Source organism: Carlito syrichta, unplaced genomic scaffold (genome assembly GCF_000164805.1).
Source record: "Carlito syrichta isolate Samal-C Ts95f unplaced genomic scaffold, Tarsius_syrichta-2.0.1 Scaffold307683, whole genome shotgun sequence".
In the NCBI taxonomy this organism is placed as follows: Eukaryota; Metazoa; Chordata; class Mammalia; order Primates; family Tarsiidae; genus Carlito; species Carlito syrichta.
In genome coordinates, this window is record NW_007251779.1 from 683,565 (window position 1) to 709,180 (window position 25,616).

General features: G+C 37.0%; 1 protein-coding gene across 2 annotated transcripts in view; it reads left to right on the forward strand.

The window, feature by feature from the left end:
• XRN2 (5'-3' exoribonuclease 2) overlaps positions 1 to 25,616 on the forward strand; it is a 79,062-nt gene that overhangs the window by 23,627 nt on the left and 29,819 nt on the right. For both annotated transcript variants that reach the window (XM_008064546.1, XM_021715792.1), the window contains 16 exons: positions 673 to 745; positions 874 to 924; positions 1,393 to 1,550; positions 2,642 to 2,716; positions 2,801 to 2,934; positions 3,034 to 3,091; positions 3,175 to 3,282; positions 7,625 to 7,669; positions 9,416 to 9,547; positions 14,140 to 14,255; positions 16,472 to 16,607; positions 17,908 to 18,015; positions 18,104 to 18,193; positions 18,849 to 18,921; positions 23,885 to 23,968; positions 25,292 to 25,389. In XM_008064546.1, the coding sequence (XP_008062737.1) occupies positions 673 to 745; positions 874 to 924; positions 1,393 to 1,550; positions 2,642 to 2,716; positions 2,801 to 2,934; positions 3,034 to 3,091; positions 3,175 to 3,282; positions 7,625 to 7,669; positions 9,416 to 9,547; positions 14,140 to 14,255; positions 16,472 to 16,607; positions 17,908 to 18,015; positions 18,104 to 18,193; positions 18,849 to 18,921; positions 23,885 to 23,968; positions 25,292 to 25,389 (1,539 nt within the window). The remainder of the gene's footprint in view (positions 1 to 672; positions 746 to 873; positions 925 to 1,392; positions 1,551 to 2,641; positions 2,717 to 2,800; positions 2,935 to 3,033; positions 3,092 to 3,174; positions 3,283 to 7,624; positions 7,670 to 9,415; positions 9,548 to 14,139; positions 14,256 to 16,471; positions 16,608 to 17,907; positions 18,016 to 18,103; positions 18,194 to 18,848; positions 18,922 to 23,884; positions 23,969 to 25,291; positions 25,390 to 25,616) is intronic.

Consider the following 25,616-nt stretch of genomic DNA (forward strand, 5'->3'; position numbering starts at 1 on the left):
TTTAAGCACCCAGATTTTTCAAAGAAGTTTCATGCTAACGAATGTGTGCTCTGCCTAGGTACATATGTTATCTGACAAGAGATGCTGTTTTAAAGTCTTCCACATGTGTGGCAATTTTGGCAAAGTCAAATAAAAAATCAGAGATGAAGGATAGATAAATATATGTATAAATTTTTTCCCACCAGACAGGTTTTTTGTTTTTTTCCAGCTCAGATTATTGTTTGTTAGTGAAGATCTAACCTGCCCAGGTCTTTTTCAAAAGAAAATAGTTAATTTATATATTTATAACTGGGAAGAATATTTACCCTATACCTGTAGGTATCTGTGTAGTCACCTGAATGTTCCAGTAAGAATAGGAATTATTTTTCTGAAGAATCCACAGCTAGATTAGAAAGATAGTCTTGCTTTGACTGGTTTGTTTTAGTGGGATTTCACCTAAAGTCTCTGTGTCTCTCCCTCTCTCTCTCTCTCTCTCTCTCTCTCTCTCTCTCTCTCACTTACTCACTCATACACCCACATACTCATCCCTCCCTTATTCAGAAAATGTTCCAACTAATGACACTATCTTAATAGCATTATCTCAGTTTTTCTTGAGATATGTAATTCTTTTGATTTTTGTGCCTGTAGAAAATTGGGGATGAGCTCAAAAGTATTCAAAACTTTTTTAAATAGGTTATTTTATCTGATGCAAGTGCTCCTGGTGAAGGAGAACATAAAATCATGGATTACATTAGGAGACAAAGAGGTGAGTTTTAAATATAAGTGTTTGATTATATGTTCTGTTTTTTAAAAGCCATCAAATAGAAAATATTTGGAAAGATGGGATGTTCCTATGGTACATAATGTATTTATATATGTCTGTCTTCTCTTTAGCCCAGCCTAACCATGATCCCAATACTCATCATTGTTTATGTGGAGCAGATGGTAAGTTTCTTCTTTGGGATTTGTTTCTCTTGGATTAAGCCACAACAAATTGTTGGGTTGGTGTGCAGTGATGAAATTATTCATAGTTGCATGGAGATTCTAAAGTCCCTTGCTTATTTTTTGTTTCAGAGGGAACTAGTATTGAGTTGCTGTATTATCTGTGATCAGTGATCCCCTGTCTTTAATTTTTTAAAATGTTTTTCAGCCTCTTAATTTAATTGCCCATACTTTTAAAATGGAAGCTGTCTCTAGTGTTTCATCCTGGATGGTAGTCTGTGTTGTGGTCCATGAATCGGAGGACTTCTTGTTGATGGAGGACTGCCAGGAAGTTTTAGACTTTGGGGCTTTACTGCCTCTGTACACTCACCTGGGCTTTTCTTTGTGTTAGAGTCTTGTAGCATTTTGGGTATGGTAAGGATCTTTTCAGAGTGCTTAATGTTCAGTGTATTTCTCGTTGTTGATTGATAGCTGATCTCATTATGCTTGGCCTTGCCACACATGAGCCCAACTTTACCATTATTAGAGAAGAATTCAAACCAAACAAGCCTAAACCATGTGGTCTTTGTAATCAGTTTGGACATGATGTCAAGGATTGTGAAGGTTTACCAAGAGAGAAGAAGGGAAAGGTAAGAATTTTGAGATGGTAGTTGTCTTATCTTTAAAAAAATATTTTATTATTATTTTAAAATACACATAACATAAAATATACCATTTTAACCATTTTAAGTATACAGTTAAATAGCATGAATATATTCAAGTTGCCTCATTTTTAAAATCGGTGAGATTGTGGTTGATTAGATTTTCTACTTGCTTGTTCTGTTACCCCTCATAGGAACATAGCTTTTAAAGCACTTTAAAAGAAACCCACCTTCAGAAGTTTGCACATGCTCATTCTTTCTGCTTTGTCCTTTGCTAACATAGCCTATATCTACATGTGGCTTGGCTTTTTTACATAAAATTACATGCCATTGCATGTAATTTGTTTGTAGAAATTAGTTTCAAATGGTTACTCTTCTTAAAAGGAACTACAAATCAAACTTCTTGACACTTTTAAGTTACTCCCAGTTTCTATGTATTTTGGATTCACTTGGTTATGTCTGGTCTTTTTAAGGGGGCTTCTCTTTTAAGAATGTTGTGCCACTTGCGTCATACACTTTATGGGGAAAATAAAAAAGAATGTGATGCTTCTTTCAAAGATAGTGTTGAGTGGAAAAAGAGCATAAGTATAATGTACTCTATGATTTCAGATAGCCAGTATGCATACAGGAAAGACAATGCACATAGTTCTATGCACACACGTTCACAGAGAGAGAGAGTGCTGTTGCTTGGTTGCAGGCCAGGAGTTGACACACTACAGTCCTCCAGATCTGGCCCATGAGCTAAGAATATTTTTTATGTTTTTAAAGAATTGTAGAAACAAAATAAAACATGAAAGGATATTCAACAGAGACCGTATGTATCCCCCCGCCCCGAGACCAAAATAATTTGCTATCTGGCCCTTTGCAGAAAATGTTTGCTGACCCTTGGTCTAGATGTGATTGGGTTTATGGGTGCGTTTTATTTTAAAATAGTTTGGTGGGTTTTTTTTAAACTTAATGCTCAATGCACAATATTAAAATGGATTTTGCTTTAGAAAAAACCTTAAAATTTGCTTGGTTAGGAAAAACACTAGAGGCTTTAGAATAACCTTGTTTCAACCTCATTCCCATTCTTGCAGCATGATGAGCTTGCAGATAGTCTTCCTTGTGCAGAAGGAGAGTTTATCTTCCTTCGGCTCAATGTTCTTCGTGAGGTATGTAGCGGTATTCACTGGAGTGGGCTCTCTATAGCAGGTGTCTTGGGTGGCTTTAATGGCAGCATTCCTTTTTGGTTGTAGTACTTGGAACGAGAACTCACCATGGCCAGTCTACCTTTCACATTTGATGTCGAGAGGAGCATTGACGACTGGGTCTTCATGTGCTTCTTTGTGGGAAATGACTTCCTTCCTCATTTGCCATCATTAGAGATTAGGTATGTGTATTTGTATGGTTTTTCAAACTCTTGTTTTGGCCTTCTTGACTTTGCAGTGCCCACTGGTCCTAATGCATAATGTTTGTCTCCTGGTGGCAGGGAAGGTGCAATTGACCGTTTGGTTAACATATACAAAAATGTGGTACACAAAACTGGGGTAAGTTCACTCTTGAATAATTTCAAAACACAAGTATATTCTTTTATAAGAAGATCATTTTACATGTATTTTATCACTTACAGGGTTACCTTACAGAAAGTGGTTATGTCAATCTGCAAAGAGTACAGATGATCATGTTAGCAGTTGGTGAAGTTGAGGATAGCATTTTTAAAAAGAGAAAGGATGATGAGGTAAAGTGTTTCTATTGCAGTAGCTAAAATCGCTCCTGTCTCTAATAGGCTATGATGAACCTGTGATTGTACTTTTAACCTCTTTGAGTGCGTTGTTATATTGTTATGGTGTATCAGCACTAATGTAATCATGAGTGGTCAGTGCTTTGATTATTTTATAAAGGTTGTGCTGCTTGCTGTGTGGAACTGTGTATTGCACACTGTCTGCATTGTAATTTTTTTCCTCTCTCCATAAACTTAAATTAGGGTATAAATTCAAATACTTGTCTAATCAGTAGTCTGTGAAATGAGAATTCCAAGGCTAGCAGACTGCTGGAATTGAGCTAGTGGCTGCCATGTTTTATAGGCAGAAAGATAAGACCTATACTCAGCTGTTGCATGTAGGGTGTCTGGGTTGGGTTGTATCAGCCAGGGCATAAGATTGGGAGAGCTTGGAATCTGTGGAGGGCTGCAACTCTTAAGTAAGAAATTGAAACACAAGAAGGAAGTAAAATAACAAAGCATTTGAAAATTGTATATATTGAGTTAGTACTAACACAGAAGCCTGTGTTTCTGGCTTGGGCATTTAGGAGTCTGCGGGTGCCATTCACTAAGCTAGCAAACCCTAGGGTTGGAATGGGTTGAGGTGGAGACAAGGTGGAAATTGAGTTTCATTTTGGAGATAGTGTGTTTATGAGAGGTTACAGGACACCTGGGAGGAGAAAAGTCTGCTAAGCAGTTGGATGGATGGTTGTAAAACTCATGGCAGGAATCTTTTGAGAAGATGTTTGAGAACTGTCGTTAGCTGATGGGATATTCTTGAAACCATGAGTGTGAACTTGAATTTCCTGGGAGTGAAAGTACCTCTGATAGAAGCCTAGGGAAGCATGGAAAGAGGAGCCAGTTCTAGAGAGGTGGAAGGAAGTTACTAAAGAGAGGAGAAGTCATTGACGCTGCCTGAGGAGTCAGAGTGAGATGGATAGGCACCTAGTGGGAGGCTGTGGGGAACTGGTGGAAGTAGAGGGGTGGGCAGCAGCCTGGAGGCAGAGTGGGCTAGAGGGTGATTGAGGGACATGGCAAAGGAGGCCAGCAGTGGGCTAAAGGAGCAGACAGTAGCTTCTTCGAAACAAAGTGAGGGAAAACCTTTCAGAAACTGATTTTTATAAAAGACTGTATGGCTATTTTAAGCAAATAATGTAAGAATATTGCCACATTGCTTCATGATCTCCCAACAGATGAAACCATGTCATTGAATCTAACATAGTTTTCCATTTTCTTCAACTTTGTGTACTGTAACTGGTGAACTCTTATTTTTAGAACTTGGGGCATCATTTGATGTAACATAGTGAGTTGACTATAAGCGTTCTTTCCAAAAGCCTTCAGTACTTGCACTATTTTTCTGTAATGGCAAGAATTTCACATATGAAATCAAACTGCAGAACTGGTTTTGTTTGCAAGGATCAAATGTCTACTGGCATAGCCATTTTAAACTAAGTTTTCAATAGTTAGAGTGGTTTCCCTTTACACCTAACAGAAAACTTGATAGTGTAATACTTTATAGTATATTATACTATAATATGTCTTTGACAGACTCTGTACCACTAAATATTGGTGATAAGTTGGCAACAGAGGAGGAAGTGTAGAATTTTATAGATACTGTAGTGTTGCAGATTTAATTAATATGGTTTCCACCTGACCCAGTGAAAAGGACGTTTTAAAACTTTGGATCTTTTTTGATATACCTGAAGTCTGTGATGTCTTTCAGCATGGTTGGACATCATAGGAAACCCTGAAAAATGGAATAGGAAAGTTTCTGAGTGTATATTTTTTTTTTAGGAAGCGTGTCTGTGGTTTTTGACAGATTTCCAAGGGAGTTCATAGCACAAAAAGGATTAGGGGTCAATAAACTCCACCTACATGGTTTTCTGTCCTTTTATGTGTAACTACCACCCTTAGAAATTGGGATTTAACAGACCAGCAGAACAAATGGTAGAAAAGGAATACATCGACATCATGTATTAACACTGTGTATTGATGCTATTAAAAAGTGAGCATTTAGGTCAGAAATGTGGTACTTTTTATCTTTTGAGCTTTGATGTTTGCCTTTTATCTTGTACAAATGTTGTTCATGTATTCAGCAAATATTTGTTAAGTGTTTACCACACACAAGATAGTGTTCTGAGTGCTAGTGATACCGCATGAAACCATATGAATTTCTGTCCTCACGGAGCTTACATTCTGCTCTGGGAGCTGGACAGTAAACACAGTAGCTAAGTAAACCTCATGCTGAAGAAAAAAAAGCAGGTGAGGGAGCATCTGGGAAGGTGGAGATGGGGAGAGTGCGATTCTAGAAAAGGTGATCAGAGAAGGCCTCACTGGCAGATGCCCTTAAATAAAGACCAGAAGAATGTGAAGGAGTATGCCATGGAGATGTTGGCAGGAAGAGCATTTCTGACAGAGGGAATCACTGTGCCAGCAGGGAGCCAGTGTGGCAGGAGCAAGGAAGCAAGGAGACCGCAGTGGGAGATGAGGGCAAGAAGAGCATTGGAGGGCCCAACCTGGTAGGACCCTGCAGGTTGTTACAAGGATTGTAGCTTTCTGTCTGCATCAATAGAGGGATTTGAGAAGAGTGGTGAGATGGGACACATTATAAAAGGAGTACTCTAGCTACTGTGTTGAGACTAACTGTGGAGGAAAGGGTCTAAGCAGTGGTGAGCTCAATGATGAGACTTTTTGCACTAATCCAAGGAACGTGGCTGGTGGCTGTGGAGATGATAAGATGAGTTGTGAACATACTTTGAAGGTAGAACCAATGAGATTGGCTACTCTATTAAATGCAAGGTCTGAGAGAAGGATAGGCATCAATAGAGACTGAAAGGTGTTCTGAACAACTTCATTAGGAAAAGACTGGGAAGTGCAGTCTTTGGACTGCATTTTGGACAGATGAAGTTTGAAATAGCCAGATGGAGGTGTTGAGTGGGGAGAGGCCCTGGTTGGAGAGTCATCAGCATCAGATGCTGTTTAAAGTCATGAAACCAGGCAAGAGCTCCATGGGAGAAGAGAAGTGGAGAGGCCCAAGCACTGGGCCCAGGGGAGCATCACCATGAATAGGCTGGGGAGGGGTGGAGCAAGACATGTATCAGGAGGGAAGGAGGAGAACCAGGTGCGTGTGGTGTCCTGGAGGCCAAGCGAGTGTGTGATCCAAGGAGGAAAGAGACTTGGTCAGATGAGGACTGAAAGCTGACTAGTGGATTTCACAGTCTGCAAGGCACCAGTGACTTAGATAAGAGAAGTTTTATCGCAGATGGAGGCAGAGCTTGAGGAAAGAAATCAGTGGTTTCCTCATCATGGAAGGTTTTAGGGTTAATTTCCTGTGCTCCACTTCAGAGCAGCAGGCTTATGTAGCCACAGTTCAGCTTCTCTTCTGGCAGAAAGCATCAGTTTCAGATCTCATTAAGGTGTTAGATCACATTTGATAGGACTGGCTTGAAAGGCACAGAAGTGCAGCTACTAGGATGACCATCAGTATAGTGCCTGCTGGCCTCTTCCTAGGCCACATCAGCAACTATGGCCACTTTAGCTGTCATTTTGGTGCCTTGATACTCAGGGCAACTTGGACATGGGCATGGGAAGCCTTTGAATGGCTTAGAGTTAGTGGGAAACAAGATGAACCCCAAGTCCTGTCTAGTTGAAACCATGGCTACATGTTGAAAGTGAGTGGAGGGGAAGAATCAATGTGGCCTGGAGCCCTTCCTGCCAACTAGATTGACCCTGAGTAAGCAATGTGTGCATCTGAGTTTCCTTCCTTTATTCCATTGGACTGATGTTTCTGGAAACCGACGGGGTGGTGTTGCAGTGTCCCACTTCTTTCTTCTTGTGCCGTGAATGCCACAGGGCTAGGAACTGTCAGGCCCTTTTTAGGCTTGGCAGGTAACAATCTCATTAAATTGTCTTGTTGATTTTTTTTTAAAAAGTTGATATCTTAGTTTATTATCTCCATTCAGCTAAAACTCAAGAATTGTTGTTTTCTTACTTATATCTTCTCCATGTTGACAACCTGCTTGCTCCAAGATAAAACAAAGGGTCTTTGTAATGTCTCTTGCATTTCCTGAAATGATATCAAAAGCTATCTGAAAAAAATTAGAACAATTAAATTGTATTTTAATTCTGTCTCTTTATCATTCTAATGTTCTGATAAGTAACAACTTTGAACATATAGTCCATTGCCTAGAATAATCATGTACCTAGATTTCTGGGATCTTCCTTTAAAACTTAAATTGTCTCCCGAGTTATTCCTGGTAATGTTTAACTCTGACATTTTTGTGTAATTATTTGACAGAATATGTGGATTTTATACTTTTAGGACAGTTTTAGAAGACGTCAGAAAGAAAAAAGAAAGAGAATGAAGGTGAGTTGTAATTAATTTCATGAGATTGGCAGTAGCATAAGCTTATAATTTGTGAGGAAGATATTCATCACCGTAGCTTTTATTCCCTATCTAGTGGAGAGTTGGTCAGTGACATAAATTTGCACCCAACTGCCTTCTCACCTTATAAAGAAACTTTTTCTAAGCTCTGGAGTCTGAAGGGATCCGTCCAACCAGGGGCGGGAGGTGGGAGGTAGGTGGCACTTAGCTATTTGAATTGTTTCCAACAATTAGGTATTGTATTCTAATAAAAAATTGTCAACCCTTTGTGTCCTCTTGAAAGTTACTATGCTGTGCTATTCTGTCTTTGTCAAATTAATTATCCTAGAAGACAACAGTCTAAACTTTGTCGCTTCTCTGCTCCAAAATCACCAGTGACTTCTTAGTCCCCTCAGACTTAGAATCCAATTCTGTTTGAGTGTGGCATTCAGAACACACTATGAGCTGGTCAAATTCCAGCCACCTGGTCTCTCCCCTGTTGTCTTCTAAATACCCCATGTGGACTGGGCATGGTGGCTCAGCCTGTAATCCCAGCACTTTGGGAGGCTGAGGAGAGAGGATTGCCAGAGCCCTGGGGTTTGAGACCAGCCTCTTAGTGAGACCTTGTCTCTATAATAAAAATCACAAAAGAACTAGCCAGGCGTGATGGCATGCATCTGTAGTTCCAGTCACTTGGAAGGCTGAGACAGAAGGCCTTACCCCAGCAGGTCGAGGTTGCAGTGGTTGTGACTGTGTCACTGCACTCCAGCCTGGGCGACGAGTGAGACTCTAACTCAAAAATAAATAATAAATAAATACCCCATGTGCCTGCTGACACAGTGTGGCTTTTATTTGATACCTCTAAATGAATTTCTGCTGTATGACTCACTCACAGCTTGCCCTTCCCACAATCCTTCTCTTGTTGGTTCTGCTCATTGTACAGGTTGAGCAGTCCTTTCTCTTAACTCTGCTTCCTGCCTATGATATTTGATTTCTTAGTTAATTGTATAGTACCCTGTAGTCATTTAATATCTTCAGCTTTTGTTTTTCTTGTTTTCCATACTGGATTTTCAAATTTATGGAATTTAGGGACTGCCCTTTAGTATTATGTTTTATTAGAATTAAGAGATTTCAGGTATTAAGAAGGGGGAAAAGTCGAGTTGTTTATTGTTGCAGGTAAGACCGAAACCATTGAGATTGGGTGGAGCCTATTTTCTTTCTACTCACGTATTATTATTTTCTTTCAGTCAATATCTTGTGTCAGTCAGCCAAAAAAGACTATCAGCTATTACAGCTATAAACATATCTCTATTAACTGGAAATAAAGAGTTAAATCCTATTAAAGTGAAGGGTAAATAAAAGATGTATTTCTTAAGTGTAACTCAAACTTGACTTATTTTTTGCCTTAATTGTAATATTATTTTTACTTGCCTGAAATTGTATCTTAAATGTTTAATGAAATTATAAGCAAGCAACAGATTAGCATAATGAGACTCGAATAGATTCTGTCTGCGTGTCAGGACAGTGTATTATATGTACTTTCAGGGCAGGGTTATGAAGTATTACATACTGTTGAGAGTCTAAGTTACCATCACATCAAAGTGTTGACAACCCTGTAATTCTAATAGAAGTCTATTTGGTCTTTCAGTAAGTTTAGTAAAGCACTTATAGTGATTACCTCTTTCCTTTCTGTCATCTGTGTTGTTGCGATTTAATTGTAATTTCTACATTCATTTCCATTTATGTCAGAGAGATCAACCAGCTTTCACTCCTAGTGGAATATTAACCCCTCATGCCTTGGGTTCAAGAAATTCGCCAGGTTCTCAAGTAGCCAGTAATCCGAGACAAGCAGCCTACGAAATGAGGATGCAGAATAACTCTGTAAGTGGCTGACTTTCATGGGCATTGAAGAGGGTGAATGTCAGATGCCTCTTGCAATTGTGTGCTTGTGTGAATTTCATCATGGCCTGGAGTCATTTTGTTTTATAGTTTTTCTCAATTTCTTTGCCTTGACTCTGTTAAATATGTCTTTATCAATATGAAAATATCTAAATAAAATGAAAGAAAAGACACATGTGACTATAAAAAGAGAGCGAGACATCTGCAGTGTTTTCATGATGCAGATGGTTGCAGCTCTTCCTGTCCCCCAGGTTGCACAGTGGTGGATGGTGCTAGAAGCATGTCGGGGACATCCATGTGTCTCATAGTTGGGGCAAGAGCAGGAGGGTGGGTTTTGCTCCCTATTTCCTCTTGCCTAGCAGGGGTCAGTTATGGTTGTTTTGCAAAATAGCATTTATCAGGCATAAACTCCCTCTCCATTCAGGCATGGAATAAATCTGTGTTAGTATTTTAAGGGATCCTCACTGCCCACGGTCTGGTTGCCCCCTGTTTGTGAACTCAGGAATTGGACGAATTTGTCTCATGGTATCCCTCCTTGTTTGAACTTTGTCATCCAAACTGCAGAAGCAAATCAACCTACCCAGCAGGGCAGTGCTCTGTCCACTGGCTTCCTGTTGTGGTGGCCACAGACCCTGATCTCTCAGGGCATGCAGAGTGGCAGCAGCAGGGGCAGGGGAGGAAGGAAGGCTGCCATTGCGGTTCAGTGTCGTATGTACTCTTCTGTGTTACATCCAGTGAAGCTGCATGCACCTGGATGTTGAAATTGCATTATTCTAATAGTTACCCACTTGATGCGCATATCCCTTCACACAGGGCAGCCCCATGTGTAGAATTCAACTTGTATTCACAAAAACTCACAACTAGCACTTTAGGACCTTAGATTTGGAATTTGGAAACTGAGGTTTTGCACCTTCTGAGAGAAGCAACGGGGGTTTCTGTTGTGTTTTGTTCTATTTGATTTTTGTTTTCTTGTCCCACTAACAGTGGAGATGTGGAAGGTCAGGGAAAGGGGTTGCAATGAGACACCCGAGCAGAATATAAAAGGCTGCTGCCCATCATTCCAGATTATAGTGACTGCAGTCCCTGTAGAGCAGAACTGAGAGCAGAACCCGTTCTTATATGTCTTGCTGTTGATAGAATGTTTTGTTCTTGATCTTGGGGAGGTAAGGAGCTTTAAACTTTGCCAGCTGTGCTTGATTAGAGAAGGATTCCAGTATTATATTCAGACTCTGTGGGACTTGACCCACAGGACTAGACTGTTGATCACTAAATTCTTGAATGGAGTAGGAATTGGGAGATTGGTGATTAGATTGCTTATATTTGATCCTGTCTTAACCCCTCTTGACACAATTATTTCTGTATAGAGAAGTTATGGAATTGAAGTCTTTACATAGTGGGATATTCACCTAGAGTGTATTGACCTTAAGGATATCGTGAAGTCAAATTACCAATTCATCTAAAGGGAGCCATTGATGTTATGGATTTTTGCTATTTTATTTTTTCTGAGCTGTTAGGGGTAGTTGTAGTCTTTGGTACTTGTCTTCTGACAGTCAACATTGTTTTTATTAAATTGTTTCTGTTTCCTCATATATGTAGTTTTCAATTTTGTATTCTGTGGTATGGTTTTACTATATCAAAGGCCATCTTCAGTATAAAAGAATTCGGTTTTGAGTTGGAGTTTCTCTCTGTCGCCCAGGCTGGAGTATGGTGGCATAGTCACGGCTCACTGCAACCTCGACCACCTGGGCTCAGGCGATACTTCCACTTCATTCTCCCAAGTAGCTGGGACTGCAGGTGTGTACCAGTACACCTGGCTAATTTTATGGGGGTTTTTTTTGTTTTTTTTTTGTAGAGACGAGGTCTCGGTATGTTGCCCAGGCTGGTCTCGAACTCATAGGCTCAAGCTATCCTTCTGTCTTGGCTTCCCAAAGTTCTGGAATTACAGGCATGAGCTACTGTGCCTGGCCTATAAAAACAACTTTTTAAAACGAAATTTGAATGAATTTATATGATTCTGATAGGTTCAGAAAATGATACTTTAGTTGGTAGAGGCAGAGCAATAGAGATTTAGCATTAAATGGTAAGCAGCTTTTCTGTTTTCTTTAAAGTATTTTATTTTGTTTTCTAAAGATGGATTTATATTTTGTTAGTCAAGAATCACTTGGAGAAAGTTTGCTTTTTCACAGCTTCTCTGTACTTAGTTGATAGGAATGCCACCCTCATAATTTAATCCAAATGGATTAGTGTAGAGTTAAAAAGCAATAGTGATTACTTACTAATTGTTTGACCACCATGTGCCAGCAGGCAACATGCGAGCAATCTTTAACGTATATTTTTTGTTTAATCCTTGCAATAACCTGTAAGGAAATAGAACATTATTATCCTTATTCTAATATGAGGCTCACAGAGGTTAAGTGAATTGCTCAAAGTCAGACAGCCATAAAGTTTGTCTGACTTAAAATACATGCCTCAGCCGGGCTCGGTGGCTCAGCCTGTAATCCCGTGCCTTTGGGAGGCTGAGGTGAGTGGATTGCCTGAGCCCGTGGGTTCGAGACCCGCCTGGGCAACTTGGCGTAGACCTCATCTCTGCTGGAGACCGAGTGAGACTTTAACTCAAAAAAAAAAAAAAATACATGCCTCATTTTCCAAGTATAACAGTGCCTTCCTGTATTTATTTTTATTTATTTATTTTTGAAGTTTTGTTTATATATTTTCACAAATAAAATTGGCATTGTACATTTTTAAAAGGGACGTGCTCTCAGCTCTATATGAAATATAATTTTGCTTTGTTTTAACTTTTTTTGGCCTATGATGTGAACTGCCTTCATGCTATGGATGCTATAACTAATTATAGTATCATTAATATAGCCTTCTGAGCTTTACTTTTTTTTTTTTTTTTTTTTGTAGTTAAAGTCTCACTGGGTCGCCCAGACTGGAGTGCAGTGGCCGCTCCCGGCCACTGCAGCCTCGCCTGCTGGGCTCCAGCGATCCTTCCGCCTCAGCCTTCCGAGTAGCCGGAATTACAGGCATGCGCTACCATGCCCGGCTGATTTTTTGATTTATTGTAGAGATAAGGTCTCGCTTTACATTTTAAAATAATTCTGTTTACTTGGAATATCTAATATCCTGTGAATAACAGAGGGAACACTTTACTGTGAAAAACATTTCTGCCACTTAGGTTTTTGATGATTTGGTCATTTATCTCGAATTACTAAAGTTACAGATGATTTTATTTTAATTTTTAAATTAAATTTTTTTTTTCAGTTGGAGTCTCACTCTGTTGTCCAGGCTGGAGTGCAATGGCACACTCATGGCCACCCCAGTGTTGACCTGCTGGTCTCCAGTGATCCTTCCTCCTCAGCCTTCCAAGTAGCTGGAACCACAGTTCACACTATCATGCCCAGCTAATTTTTTATTTATTATAGACACAGGGTCTCTCTAAGTTGCCTGGGCTGGTTTAAATCAAATATTAAAATATTTTAGGACCCTATTATGTTAATTAAGTACGAGAGAAGAGAGTACTACATTTAAAGTGACAGCCAAGTCTTTGAAATACTAATAAAATCTGGATTTTTCTATGATGATTATTAATGAATTTTTATTTATACATTGAATTTTAAAGGAGAACATATAAGATAATTTAACACTTAATCTGGCAGAGTCTCATTAAACTTGCTTTCTAGAATGGTTGTACTAAGTTGAACACTTACTATTTAACTGCATTCTCAGAGCACTATTTTATACATTTCCATATATATTATTATATGTACATTTATTGTATATATTGTCTATTTTATTATATATTATCTGTATAATAATACATTTATGTATTTATATTTCTTACATATGTATCATACATTTATTGTACATTTTATATGTATGTGTTTTTTCCCCCTCTTAGCTTTGCTATTTCATAGGTGAACTGTTGTTGGGAATTCCTAAGATGAGGAAACCACCAAAGAAAAACAATTCAAGCCCCATAATTGAAATAACTGTGAAATTGAATTTTTCTTTTTTCCCCAATATTGTTAATTCTTATTCATTCGTTCATTCATTTATTTTTGTGTCAGTGTTTTGCTCTGTTGCCCAGGCTGGAGTGCAGTGGCGTGATCATAGCTCCATGCAGCCTCAAGCTCCTGGGCTCAAATGATCGTCCCACCTCATACTCCTGAATAGCTGGGACTGCAGGCACATATGCCACTATACTCGGCTAATTTTTAACATTTTCTGTAGAGACAGAGTCTCACTATGTTGTCCAGGCTGGTCTCGAACTCGCGGCCTCAAGCAATCCTTCTGCTTTAGGCTCCCAAAGTGCTGGGATTAAAGTGTGAACCACCATGCCTGGCCTTGTTAATTCTTTTGAGTTTAAGCATAGGAAGTTTGAGTACTTATTTTTTTGGAGGGGTGGAATGAAATAAGGACAGTCTTTGTACTTTCTAAATATATTTACCATATGTATTTCATAGCTTTAAAAAATGTATAACCATGAAGCATAGTAGATAATGGTGGTTGGATGTGCCTTCTTCTGTAAAATGAATAATGAAATCCTTCTGTAATGTTGTAATTGTCTGCAGAGTCCTTCAGTGTCTCCAAATACAAGTTTTACATCTGATGGCTCCCCATCTCCAATAGGAATTAAGCGAAAAGCAGAAGACAGTGACAGTGAACCTGAGCCAGAGGATAACGTCAGGTGAAGCCATTTTTTGGTAGCACTTTGTTAGCAAATTACTGAAATAGATGCAGCCTAATTAATGCTATTTTGCTCAGAGCAGCAGGGCCTTCAGATACTTGCCTGTGATCTTTTTATCCACCAGTAATTAATGTGGAGGGTTGCAAAAGTCAGTAAATTCCAGTGAGATGTGTGAGCTATATCTGTTAAACCCAAGTATCTAGATTAGTATGCGTGCAGGTTTTCGTCCTCCAAGCCACTTTTCCCTCTGAGACCAGGCACTAGATCAGCTAGACATGGGGTGTTTAGCTCTATGTGATCTGAATGTTACTGTTTGGAGATTAAATTTTCAAGCTACTTAACTTAGAACGTTCAGTTACACTTGGACACTTAATACAGTTTGCTTTAATCTTCTCAGTTGAAAAAGTTCTTCCTCAAAATGAGATATGCAAAAATCATTCTAATATGTCTATTTTTTAAAAAACACAAAATTGCACATGCACAATTATATTTCATGACAGAGGAGTTTCACTTTATACTAAAAAATATATAGCAGGAAAATTTGAATCCTTGATTGATCCTGAAGTTTGAGACCATTATATATTAAGATTAACAGCCTCTCATGTAATTAAGTCCAGATTTGAATCTTGGGCTCCAAGTGCAAAAGGCCAACAATCTCAATAATTGTAGCTCATTAAGAATCTGGGAAAATAATTTATTCAAAGGCAGACAAGACCATCGGTGCCTACAGCGCATGCTTCTTTTATAGGACGTGGAAAGTATGTGGCTTGTGTTTATGATCAGAAACTTCAGGAGGGATTTGTATGGGTCTGCATTGTGCTAACATCCTTTGATGTCAAATTCATGTCTGCTTGTGATTGAACATTTATCTTGTCTGCCTCTAGCTTCTATCCTTTACTTCTGTACTCTGGATTTTCCTCTTACAGCGTTCTTTCTGTTTAGTTTGTTTACTGTGTAGTCAGGATCAATACTTGATGTGTTTAGTATTTTATTGTTTAATCCTGGGCTGAGAATAATCAAGGTAGAAATGCTCCTACCAAGAAATGCTTGGGGTCTTTAGCATTTATTTCATTCATATTTTCTGCAAAATAGTGATAATCCACATTATGGAATAGAGGATATTTCTTGTAATTGCTGTTCTATGAGTCCTTTGTGTGGAAAGGGATTAAAATCAGCATGGTGTATTATTCTGAAACATGATTTCAATTAATATGTGCAATCCAGTGTATGTGGGGAAGAGTCCTTAGTGGGGAATCATCTTGATGTTCCTGATCTGCACTGATTTTTTTCAGTGTTATTTGTCATCTTTGTTTTCTTAAATAGCATGTTTAAGTTTTTTTAGAGAGTGAGAAATGAGCTCTTTAAAAAAACACATACTTTGAGTGAAAACATGGTTCTTCACATTGTATTTTCAGAGATTAATGGTAAGTTAGTGAGTTAGTTGACCTGCTTCTAGGTTTTACCAGAACATACACATGTGTATGTATGTATCTATGTGTAAGACACATGTGTATATATGTATCTATGTGTACATAGATACATATAGAAATATGGACTGTGTATCTTTCTCTATATATTTCTACCTTCTTCCCTTAAGTCATCAACAGTTTTTAGCTGGAAGGAAGAATAAGATCCAAGCAAGGATAGAGAGTGTAGGTGTACACATATTTTCTGCCTGGTTTACAAGTTATTCTTTTGTAAGCCACTTCTTAACATTTAAAACAAATACCTGTTCAAATCTTCTTTAAAAAGTAATTTAGTTGACTTTCTTTCTGTAATTCTGTAATTTAAATATATTTTACCAAACCTAGGAACTTGAACTATATAAAATATTTTCAGTATTTGAATCTTAAGATACAGTTTTAGAATTGTATAATTTTAAAAAAACAGGTAAAGCAATATTAAAATTTGAGCAAACAGGTGTTCCGTATCTACTTGAATAAATTCTTTTAAGATATAGTTTTATAATATGTTTACCAGAATCAGCGTTTGGATTTTTAAAGTTTATCTGTCTTTAAGTTTGTAAAAATCCTATGAAAGTAGACTTTTTAAAGAAATAATTAAATGCATCTATTTAACATTACTGTTTAACTCATTTAACTCATTAAACATTTCCCCTCGATGTTAAATATAAATTGATTTGTGATATAAGTTGGTAGTCTGTCTATTACAGACAGTGTATGAAGTCAACATAAAATGACTTTGCTGGGTTTTAGGTTATGGGAAGCTGGTTGGAAGCAGCGGTACTACAAAAACAAATTTGATGTGGATGCGGCTGATGAGAAATTTCGTCGTAAAGTTGTACAGTCTTACGTTGAAGGACTTTGCTGGGTTCTTCGATATTATTACCAGGTGCAGAAAGAATATTTTTCTGTAAATCTGTGGCTAATTATTTTAGAAAACTAGTAATTTTCATAGTAATAGGTATTAGTGAGCTGTATCCTGAAATTTTTTTAAGCTTCCTTTTTAGAAATTTATAATCGTAAATAATAGTAGGAGACTTTGAAGCTTAATGTGTATATATATAAAGAAAACTAATTTTTGTTCAAGGATTTTCAGTGTCAAGTAGCGTGGTTAATTGTACTTTGTCTTTAAGATGATTAAAGTTTTGTGTTTTTAAATTGGAATTTTAAAATAACTGGATAATTGACAGTTACTAAATGATGAAACAAGGATAAAGCCTAGAAAATATAAATAAGTTACCATAGTGTCTGCAGAAAGAAGAAAAAATATATCAATAAGAATTTAAAAGGAATTTGAATGATATCTTGTCCATCATGTAGTGGTGTTGTGTGAAGTGCATTCTATTTAGAGTAATCCGTATCTGTACCTTTTGGTAATGGTGATGTCAGATTGGTGAGATTAGGTAGACATATTAGGAATTGTAGTGCTGATAGGTAATATCTGGTTTCATGCTTAGAGAGCAAACCAAGCTAAATCTGGTATGACCAGGTAATATATGAAATTTTGTTGGTAAGTAGAAAATAACAGCACACCAAGTATTGATTATAAAATACTCTATCTGCATCTTTTACGCCTATCAGGTTTTAATTCACTGGTGACAAAGTCAAAACACAATGTCGAAAGACATCTCTTTCTTTGAGTATAACTTGCTTTTTTGGGGTGTGTTTAGTAAAATATTTTTATAGTCTAGAGAAAGTTTTGTCACGTGAAAGTATAATGGTGAGTTGTAAAATGAAACTTTTGGCCATTTACTCTCAACCATTGCTCAGTAATGTCATACCTCCATGGACAGTTAGTGTCAGCTGCAACTGCTCTGGGGTTTAATTGATGATGACAGCTCCAGAGTTGGACAGAATTGTCACCTAATAGATTTTAGGGAAAAGGATCTTTACCAAATTGTGTTTCTGAGAATCAAGTTTGGTATTAACTACTGATTGTTAAAGATGCTTTGCAGTGTTTTTAAAGTTAAAGGGCCATTGATAAGAAGTAGGAAGTTTGGACTTAAAACAATTTGTAGGACTCATGGAAAAAATCAGTATATGGAACATATACCAGAAGTCATGTGTTTTATAAATTAGGATATTACAGGTTAATAATCTAATTTTTGTTGTTTTCACTGTGTCTGTTATTCACTGTGTCCCTCATAGGTTTTTATTTTTTTGTTTTGTTTTGTTTTTAATGATTCTAGGGCTGTGCTTCCTGGAAGTGGTATTACCCATTTCATTATGCACCGTTTGCGTCAGATTTTGAAGGTATTGCAGACATGCCATCTGATTTTGAGAAGGGAACAAAACCAGTAAGCTTGATTATTTAAAGTCATAAAATTTATACAGTTTTGGATTAGATGATAATTTAGGGTCTTTAACTCTTTTTTTTCCTTGCAGTTTAAACCACTGGAACAACTTATGGGAGTGTTTCCAGCTGCCAGTGGTAATTTCCTGCCTCCATCATGGCGGAAGCTCATGAGTGATCCCGTGAGTCTCTTAGTTTTTTGAGTGGTGGGTGACTGGCTTTTTGTCATGCATTTTATTAACATTAGTCACAATTGCTTTTGCATCTCATAGCTAAAACGGTGAAGTACAGAAACAAGGTACTTGAGTTTTTCTGTATATTTTCACTATATATGTGTGTGTACACAGATATATGCACACACATTCTGCTTTCTTTGGCTATTAGTACTTTACCCAATAAATACAATTGGTTTGTGTCTGGGAGAAATTCTTATAATGGTTCTTTTGTCTCAGCTTACCTGTAAATCTTTATGGTATTTTTATTTGTTCCAACCATATTTAGTGGCTACCAGAGCTCAGAAGACTGGATTACCCTAAATCACCGTGAATTTGTTTTGTGTATTAGCTAGAAAGAGTGAGACCTAGCCAGAAAGCAGAAATTGTTACAGTAAACAAACTCTTCACTGCCTGCCTGCCTAAGGCCCACAGTTGTCAATTTGAAAGTTCTTCTATAATAATGCCTTTTCTTTTTATCTTGTAAAATAAAATAGTTAATTTTGCTTTACCAGATTTGGGATTAGTAACCTCATGTCTTTGCATATTTTTAAAAGGAGTGCATCAAAGTCTTTGTAACAGAGATGTGTGACTTCTGTTTTGATTTCTTACTTTTCTCCTGTAGGATTCTAGTATAATTGACTTCTATCCTGAAGATTTTGCTATTGATTTGAATGGAAAGAAATTTGCATGGCAAGGTAAAATTTAGAAATAGATCCTTTTTGGTAAAACTGTGAGCAAACAAACAGTAACATTTTGATAAATAATAAATAGGATTGAAATAGGTTGATAATTAAATCTTTTGTCTCCTTTGTGATGAATTAATGAGACTTGTTCCATCTAGTCAGTAGCTCATTAATGCCTTTTGAGGTTGCTGAGAGATACAGAAACATGACTGTGTCCATGTGGAGATTGACTTATACTCCATGGAAACTTTTGAAAAATACACTAGAAACTTTTATTTAGTTTAAACACTTGGCAATGGTTATTACTAGGCCTCTTGTTTTTTCACTGCTTCTGTTAACAGACTTTGGAGGGATGGCAGTATAAATTTAATGTTGAATTTAAGGTGTTATTTGTTGCTCGTTCAATATGTGATGATGGTTGAATGTAAAACATAACAAAGACATTTCTTTTATACAGTACACAGTTGTTTCACACCAAAGATTCCTTTGGGCAAGTCATTTTAATCTTATCTTGCACCACAAAATCTGTAGGATAATAAGCATGTTTGGTAAGACTCATATTTTCAACTTTTCCTGGATTATTCCATGTGGTTGGAATGACCAATAAAATGACTCCAAGAGAATCTTAAGGAAAACAAGAATAAGTAATAATTTATAAATTGAAAAATGAACATCTTGAGAGGTTTTATGGTTGACTTTTGATGTATGTAATAGCAGAAGTTTCATATTACTTTAATGGAATGATAATGGGAGATGCACCCCATTGATTGGAATTATTTAAGCATTTTGTGCTCTGTGGGCATATGCTGTTATATGTAAATGTACTGGAGACTCAGGTTGGTTTTTTGGTTTCTTTTTTGAGTGAGAGTCTCACTCTATCATCAAGGCTGGAGTGCAGTGGCATGCTCATGGCCATTGCAGCCTTAACCTACTGGGCTCAGTCGATTCCTCCACCTCAACCTTCCAAGAAGCTGAAACTACAGGCGTGCACCAAAACACCTGGCTAATTTTTTAATTTATTGTAGAGATGGGGTCTTGCCAAGTTGCCCAGGCTGGTCTTGAACCCCTGGGCTCAGATAATCCTTTTGCCCCCAAAGTGCTGGGGCAGGTGTGAACCACTGTGCCCAACATTTAGGTTGTTTTTGCAGATGCTTTGTAGAGGATGTTTTGATTAAATTAGAGAGGAGGCATAGAAGAATACGGGGTGGTAAAGTAAAAAGCACTAAGTAAATTACTTAATAAAGATATGTATTTATGTGTTCGTTAAATAAATAATTAAATCCTTGCCTGGGTTTATTAAATAAAGAATTAAATATGTAAACATGCAGGTGACTTGCCAACTATGTCATTGTAATAAAATATATATCATTTCTATCACTGACAAAGGATATTTTCAGTATAATTTAATATAGAGTAAAAGATAATGCACAAGAATTCAGATTTTTCCACATCCTCCCCAACATTTGTTTTGTTTTTATTACTAATAGTCATCCTACTGAGTGTGAAATAGTATCTCATTGTATTGTTGATTCACATTTCCCTAAGGATGATTGATAATGAGCATATTTTCATGAACTTACTGGTCATTTCTGTGTGTTTGTTGGAGAAATGTCTATTTAAGTTTTTTGTCCAATTTTGAATTGACTTCTTTGATTGTTGTTGTTGTTGTTATTGCATTTTAGGAGTTCTTTATGTATTCTACACATTGATCCCTTATTGGATATGTGATTTCCATGTGTTTTCTTTCATTCTTCCGGTGGTCTTCTGACTCTGATCTTGTGCTTTATGTGCTCTAGACACTGATCCCTTATTGGAGATATGTTTTGCATATGTTTTCTCATTCTCTTTCTTTTTGCTCTATGATATTGTCCTTTATGTGTTCCAGACGTTGATCCCTTATTGGATATGTGATTTGCTAATGTTTTCATCTTCTTACTCTGTGATAATGACCTTTATGTATTCTAGACAGTGATCCCTTATTGGATATGTGGTTTGCATGTGGTTTCATCTTCTACTCTGTGATAATGTCCCTCAGTGTATTATAGACATCGATCCCTTATTGGGTATGTGGTTTGCAGGTGTTTTCTCTTCTTACTCAGTGATAATGTCCTTTATGTGTTCTACATATCAGTCCCTTATTGGATATGTGGTTTGCATGTGTTTCCTCTTCTCACTCTGTGATAATGTTCTTTATGTATTCTGGACATCGATCCTCTTTTGGAGTTGTGGGTTTATGTGTTTTCATCTTACTCTGTGATAATGTCCTTTATGTATTCTAGACATCAATCCCTTACTAAATATGTGGTTTGCATGTGTTTTCTCATTCTGTGATAATGTCCTTTATATGTCCTAGACATCCATTCCTTATTGGAGATGTGGTTTGCATGTGTTTTCATCTTCTTACTCTGTGATGATGTCCTGTATGTGTTCTAGATGTCTGTCTCTGATTAGCGATGTGGTTTGCATGTGTTTTCTCTTACTCTGTGATAATGTCCTTTATGTGTTCTAGACATCCATCCCTTACTGAAGATGGGGTCTGCATGTGTTTTCATCTTCTTACCCTGTGATAATGTCCTTTGATGCATAAAAGTTTTAAATTTTGATGACGTCCAGTTTGTCTATTTTGTTGTTGCTGCCTATGCCTTTGGTGTCATATCGAAGAAATCATTGCCAAATTAGTATCATGTATCTTTTTCCCTGTGTTTACTTACTCTAACAGCTTTATAGGTTTAGCTCTTAATTTGTGTCTGTGGTCCATTTTGAGTTAATTTTTGTGTATGGTATGAGGTAAGGATCCAACTTCATTCTTTAATATGTGCATATCCAGTTATCCCAGCACTGTTTACCGAAAAGATCATTCTTTTCTCCGTTGAATAGTTTTTAGCACTTTTGTCAAAAACCAATTGATCATATATGTAAGGGTTTCTTGTTCTCTCTCCTATTCCATTGATCTATATGTCTGTCCTTATGCCAGTGCCATACGTTTTAATTACTGTAGCTTTGCTTATTGTGCGTCTTTTAACTTTATTTGTTCAAGATTGTTTTGACTATTTGGTTTCCCTTTAGATTCATATGAATTTTAGAATGGGCTTAAACTTTGACCTTTAATATTTTATATTAATATTTTTACTTATTAGACTTAGTAGCAAGAAAGAACAGACATAAAATTTAGTTCTTTTAGAGATATAGTTATTTCCTCATACATGTTTTTAAAACTTAATGAAAATAATGATAATTGTTAAATTCTTGCTTGTAGTGAGTACATCTTAAAAATGATAGAAGGTAAAATATATCTGAGTACTTTTTCAACATTTTTGAACTATATGTCATTCATTAGCAATATTGTTCTTATAAGATTTGCTTAGTACTCTATTGATATATATAGCATTATTGATTGCTCTGTATTTGATACACAAGCAGAATTTAGGTAATTTGATTAAGTCACACATGGCAGAGCCAAGATATGAGCCCAGAGAGTCTGACGCAGGCGCTCACCTCTGAAATGCTGTGTTTACCTGAGCATTGCCACACCCTGGTCTATCTCTGGGCATTTTAGAGGATTCATAAGATGCTGCGTGTAACACAGTCAGTGCTCAGTGTACAGTGGATGCTCACTTCCATGGTTGGCTGGCTCTCCAGCACTGCCATATCTGGAGGCAGGCACCCCTCTCAATACTGGCAGCGGGGCTGCTTCATTGCTGGGTAACTAACTCTCTTGCTGCCAGTCGCACTGCAAGTTGCTTATGGATTGGTTTTGACTTCTGGAGTTGATATTGTAGGAAAGTCTTTCGTAGATTACCTTTTTAGATCCTAAATGTAGTAAATAGAACACAGAAGCTAGATAATGCTGTATTTTCTTATTTAGTATTTCTCTGAAGTGTATGGCTACAACTTGAGCAATTTCTAGGTTTTTTTTCCATGTGTTTACCAGTAATTGAAATAACCTGACTCAGATGCTAGATATTCAAAATTCATACTAGAACTTAGTTACTTTTTAACTTAAAAAAAATTCTTACTCGGTAGTAAAATTGAACATGTTTCCTAACTTTGGCAATACAGTAGTTAAATAATCAATGACAACTCTGGAAACCTTTCATTTCTTATAATTTTAAGGGGAATAATTACAAATACAATGGTCTTGAGTGGTAGTGGTTTCAAAATTATTTAGCTCTACCTAGCATTCATCTTTGCTATTTGTCTTAATATTTTTATTTAGCCAGAATACTATTTATTCTGTGTATGGTAGACTATATATACCTACATATGCTTCAGTAACTGTGTATTTTTCTAGTAATAGGTACTATATTAGTGACATGCCTCATTGAAAAACATGCATGTGTTTCCAAATAAAGCAGTGCCCTTAATCCCAGCATCTCCAGAGGGTCATTTTCAGTCCACATTAACTGCCTCTGTTCTGTCCCCTACCCCAAGGCTATAAGCAAGTCTGTAAAGATGTTTTGTATATAAATTAATTAGTAGACTTTAACATGTGAACAGAACGCCTATACAGTTTTAGACCTGGGGGAGGTCTTCCATGGACTCTCACTGGACAGAGCTATATGTTTTAGTTGAATGATCTCATGCTACAAGAGAAGAAACTGTGTCCTAGAAAGAGGAAAGGACAGGCTCAGGTTGGAGATGAACTGACCTGCTTGGGGCATCTTAGTGGGTGAGGCAGGGGCACATGCTGGTATCCGGTGACTGTGTGTTCATTTCATTTAAAAATGGTCACCACTGAGTTCAGATTCAGCAAACATGATTTTTCGTATGACTTACTTTAAGAATGGAAAAGATGTAGAATCGTGGATGATATTAGCATCTTAGTTTTGGCTGAATGAGATAGTAAGAGCTTGGTTCCAGAATGTTTTTATATCGACAAGGATAGTCTTCTAGAAGTGTGTATTTGGACCAGTGATAAGCTGGAATTTAGGTGACCCTGATGGCTGGCTGGTTCACATGCATCTGTTGTGCTCAGGTGTCGCGCTGCTGCCATTTGTGGATGAACGGAGGCTGCGAGCCGCCCTGGAGGAAGTGTACCCCGACCTCACTCCTGAAGAGAGTAAGATCATGATTCTTTGGTGAACACTGTCTGTGTGATGCCAACTTCACATTTCCTTATAAAATTAGATCTTGTTTCCCTTCCATTTGCCAAACTTCCCATAAAGGAGACATAAATTACTCGTTTTATTTCTTTATAACAAATGTTAAATTTGCTTCTTAATTTATTATGTTAACTGAGTAGTACTTAAAATGTTTTAGCTTACGAGTGTTTGTTAAAATTTTTTAAAATCAGTACTTTAAGAGTATCCTTTAACTTTTTTATTCTTATATGATATGTACACACAAGAGTATTTTGCCTTTGGGGAAGGAATTTTTTCCAGTTACCTTCTTTCCTACTTCCTCAAACTCCCCAAATAATAACTTTGCTTAAAGGTTAGGATGAAACAAAAGCATTTGCCCTTAGAGTGCTAACTTGAAGTGTTATTTTGCATAAGATGTGGTATTTTGTGATTAATACTGGCAGCAAAAAGCATTCAGATTGGGAAATTGCAAAGCTGTGCTCTATTGAAAAGTTTATTTAATGACATAATACACCTGTAGAAATAATTTCTCTACTAACTGTCTTTAGAAAAATCTTCATCATCAGATGATATAATTTGTTTCCTAAGGGAATGTTTATATATTTATTACACTAAGAAATTGAGTGAATTAAGCTACTTGGAAGGCTGAGGCGGAAGGATTGCCAAATCCCAGCAGGTCGAGGCTGCGGTGGCCATGAGCATCCACTGCACTCCAGTCTGGGGGCAGAGTGAGACTGTAACTCAAAAAAAAAAAAAGAAATTGAGTTCTTTATCAGTAAGGAAATCTTGCATTTTATCATGTGGTGTATTCAGATATCTTTCAGTGATTTGTCTTCTGATAGTTATTGATCTTTGAAACCTTATTGTTAAAATATTTTTTTCCCATAAAGGCATAGCACACATTTAGGTCTATCACTTTTATTTTTTAAAATTTTAATTGATTTTTTTAAGTGATATATAATAGTTGTATATATTTTGGGAGTACATGTGATATTTTGATACCTGTAAAGATCAAATCAGTAATTGGAATATTCATCATCTCATTTATTTTTGTGTTGAGAACATTACAATTTCTCCCAGCTATTCTGAAATATATAATAAATTATTATTAACTATTATTTTCCTATCAAATACTAGAACTTATTTCTTCTGTCTAACCTGTCACATTAAAATTATTTTTTGTAAATTTTATAGTTAAGTTTTTAAAACTTAAATGCTTTCCCTCATTTTGCTCTTGTAAAAATTGGCCTCGCAGATACAGTGTTTTACATGTGGGTCTTCTCTTCTTGCTTCCTCCTCAGCCAGAAGAAACAGCTTGGGAGGCGATGTCTTGTTTGTGGGGAAGCATCACCCACTCCATGACTTCGTTTTAGAGCTGTACCAGACGGGCTCCACAGAGGTAGGGCATGCCGCTGGTCTCATCAGGAATGCCTATTTTCCCCATATTTTGGTAAAATATACATGACATAAAATTTACCATTGTAATGATTTTTAGTGTAATTCTGCAGCATTAAGTATATTCACAGTGTCGTGCAACTACCACTATCCATTTCCAAAACTTTTCATCTTCCCAGAGAGCAATCCTGTACCCATTAAACAACATTAACAGATATCCTCTCATTCTGC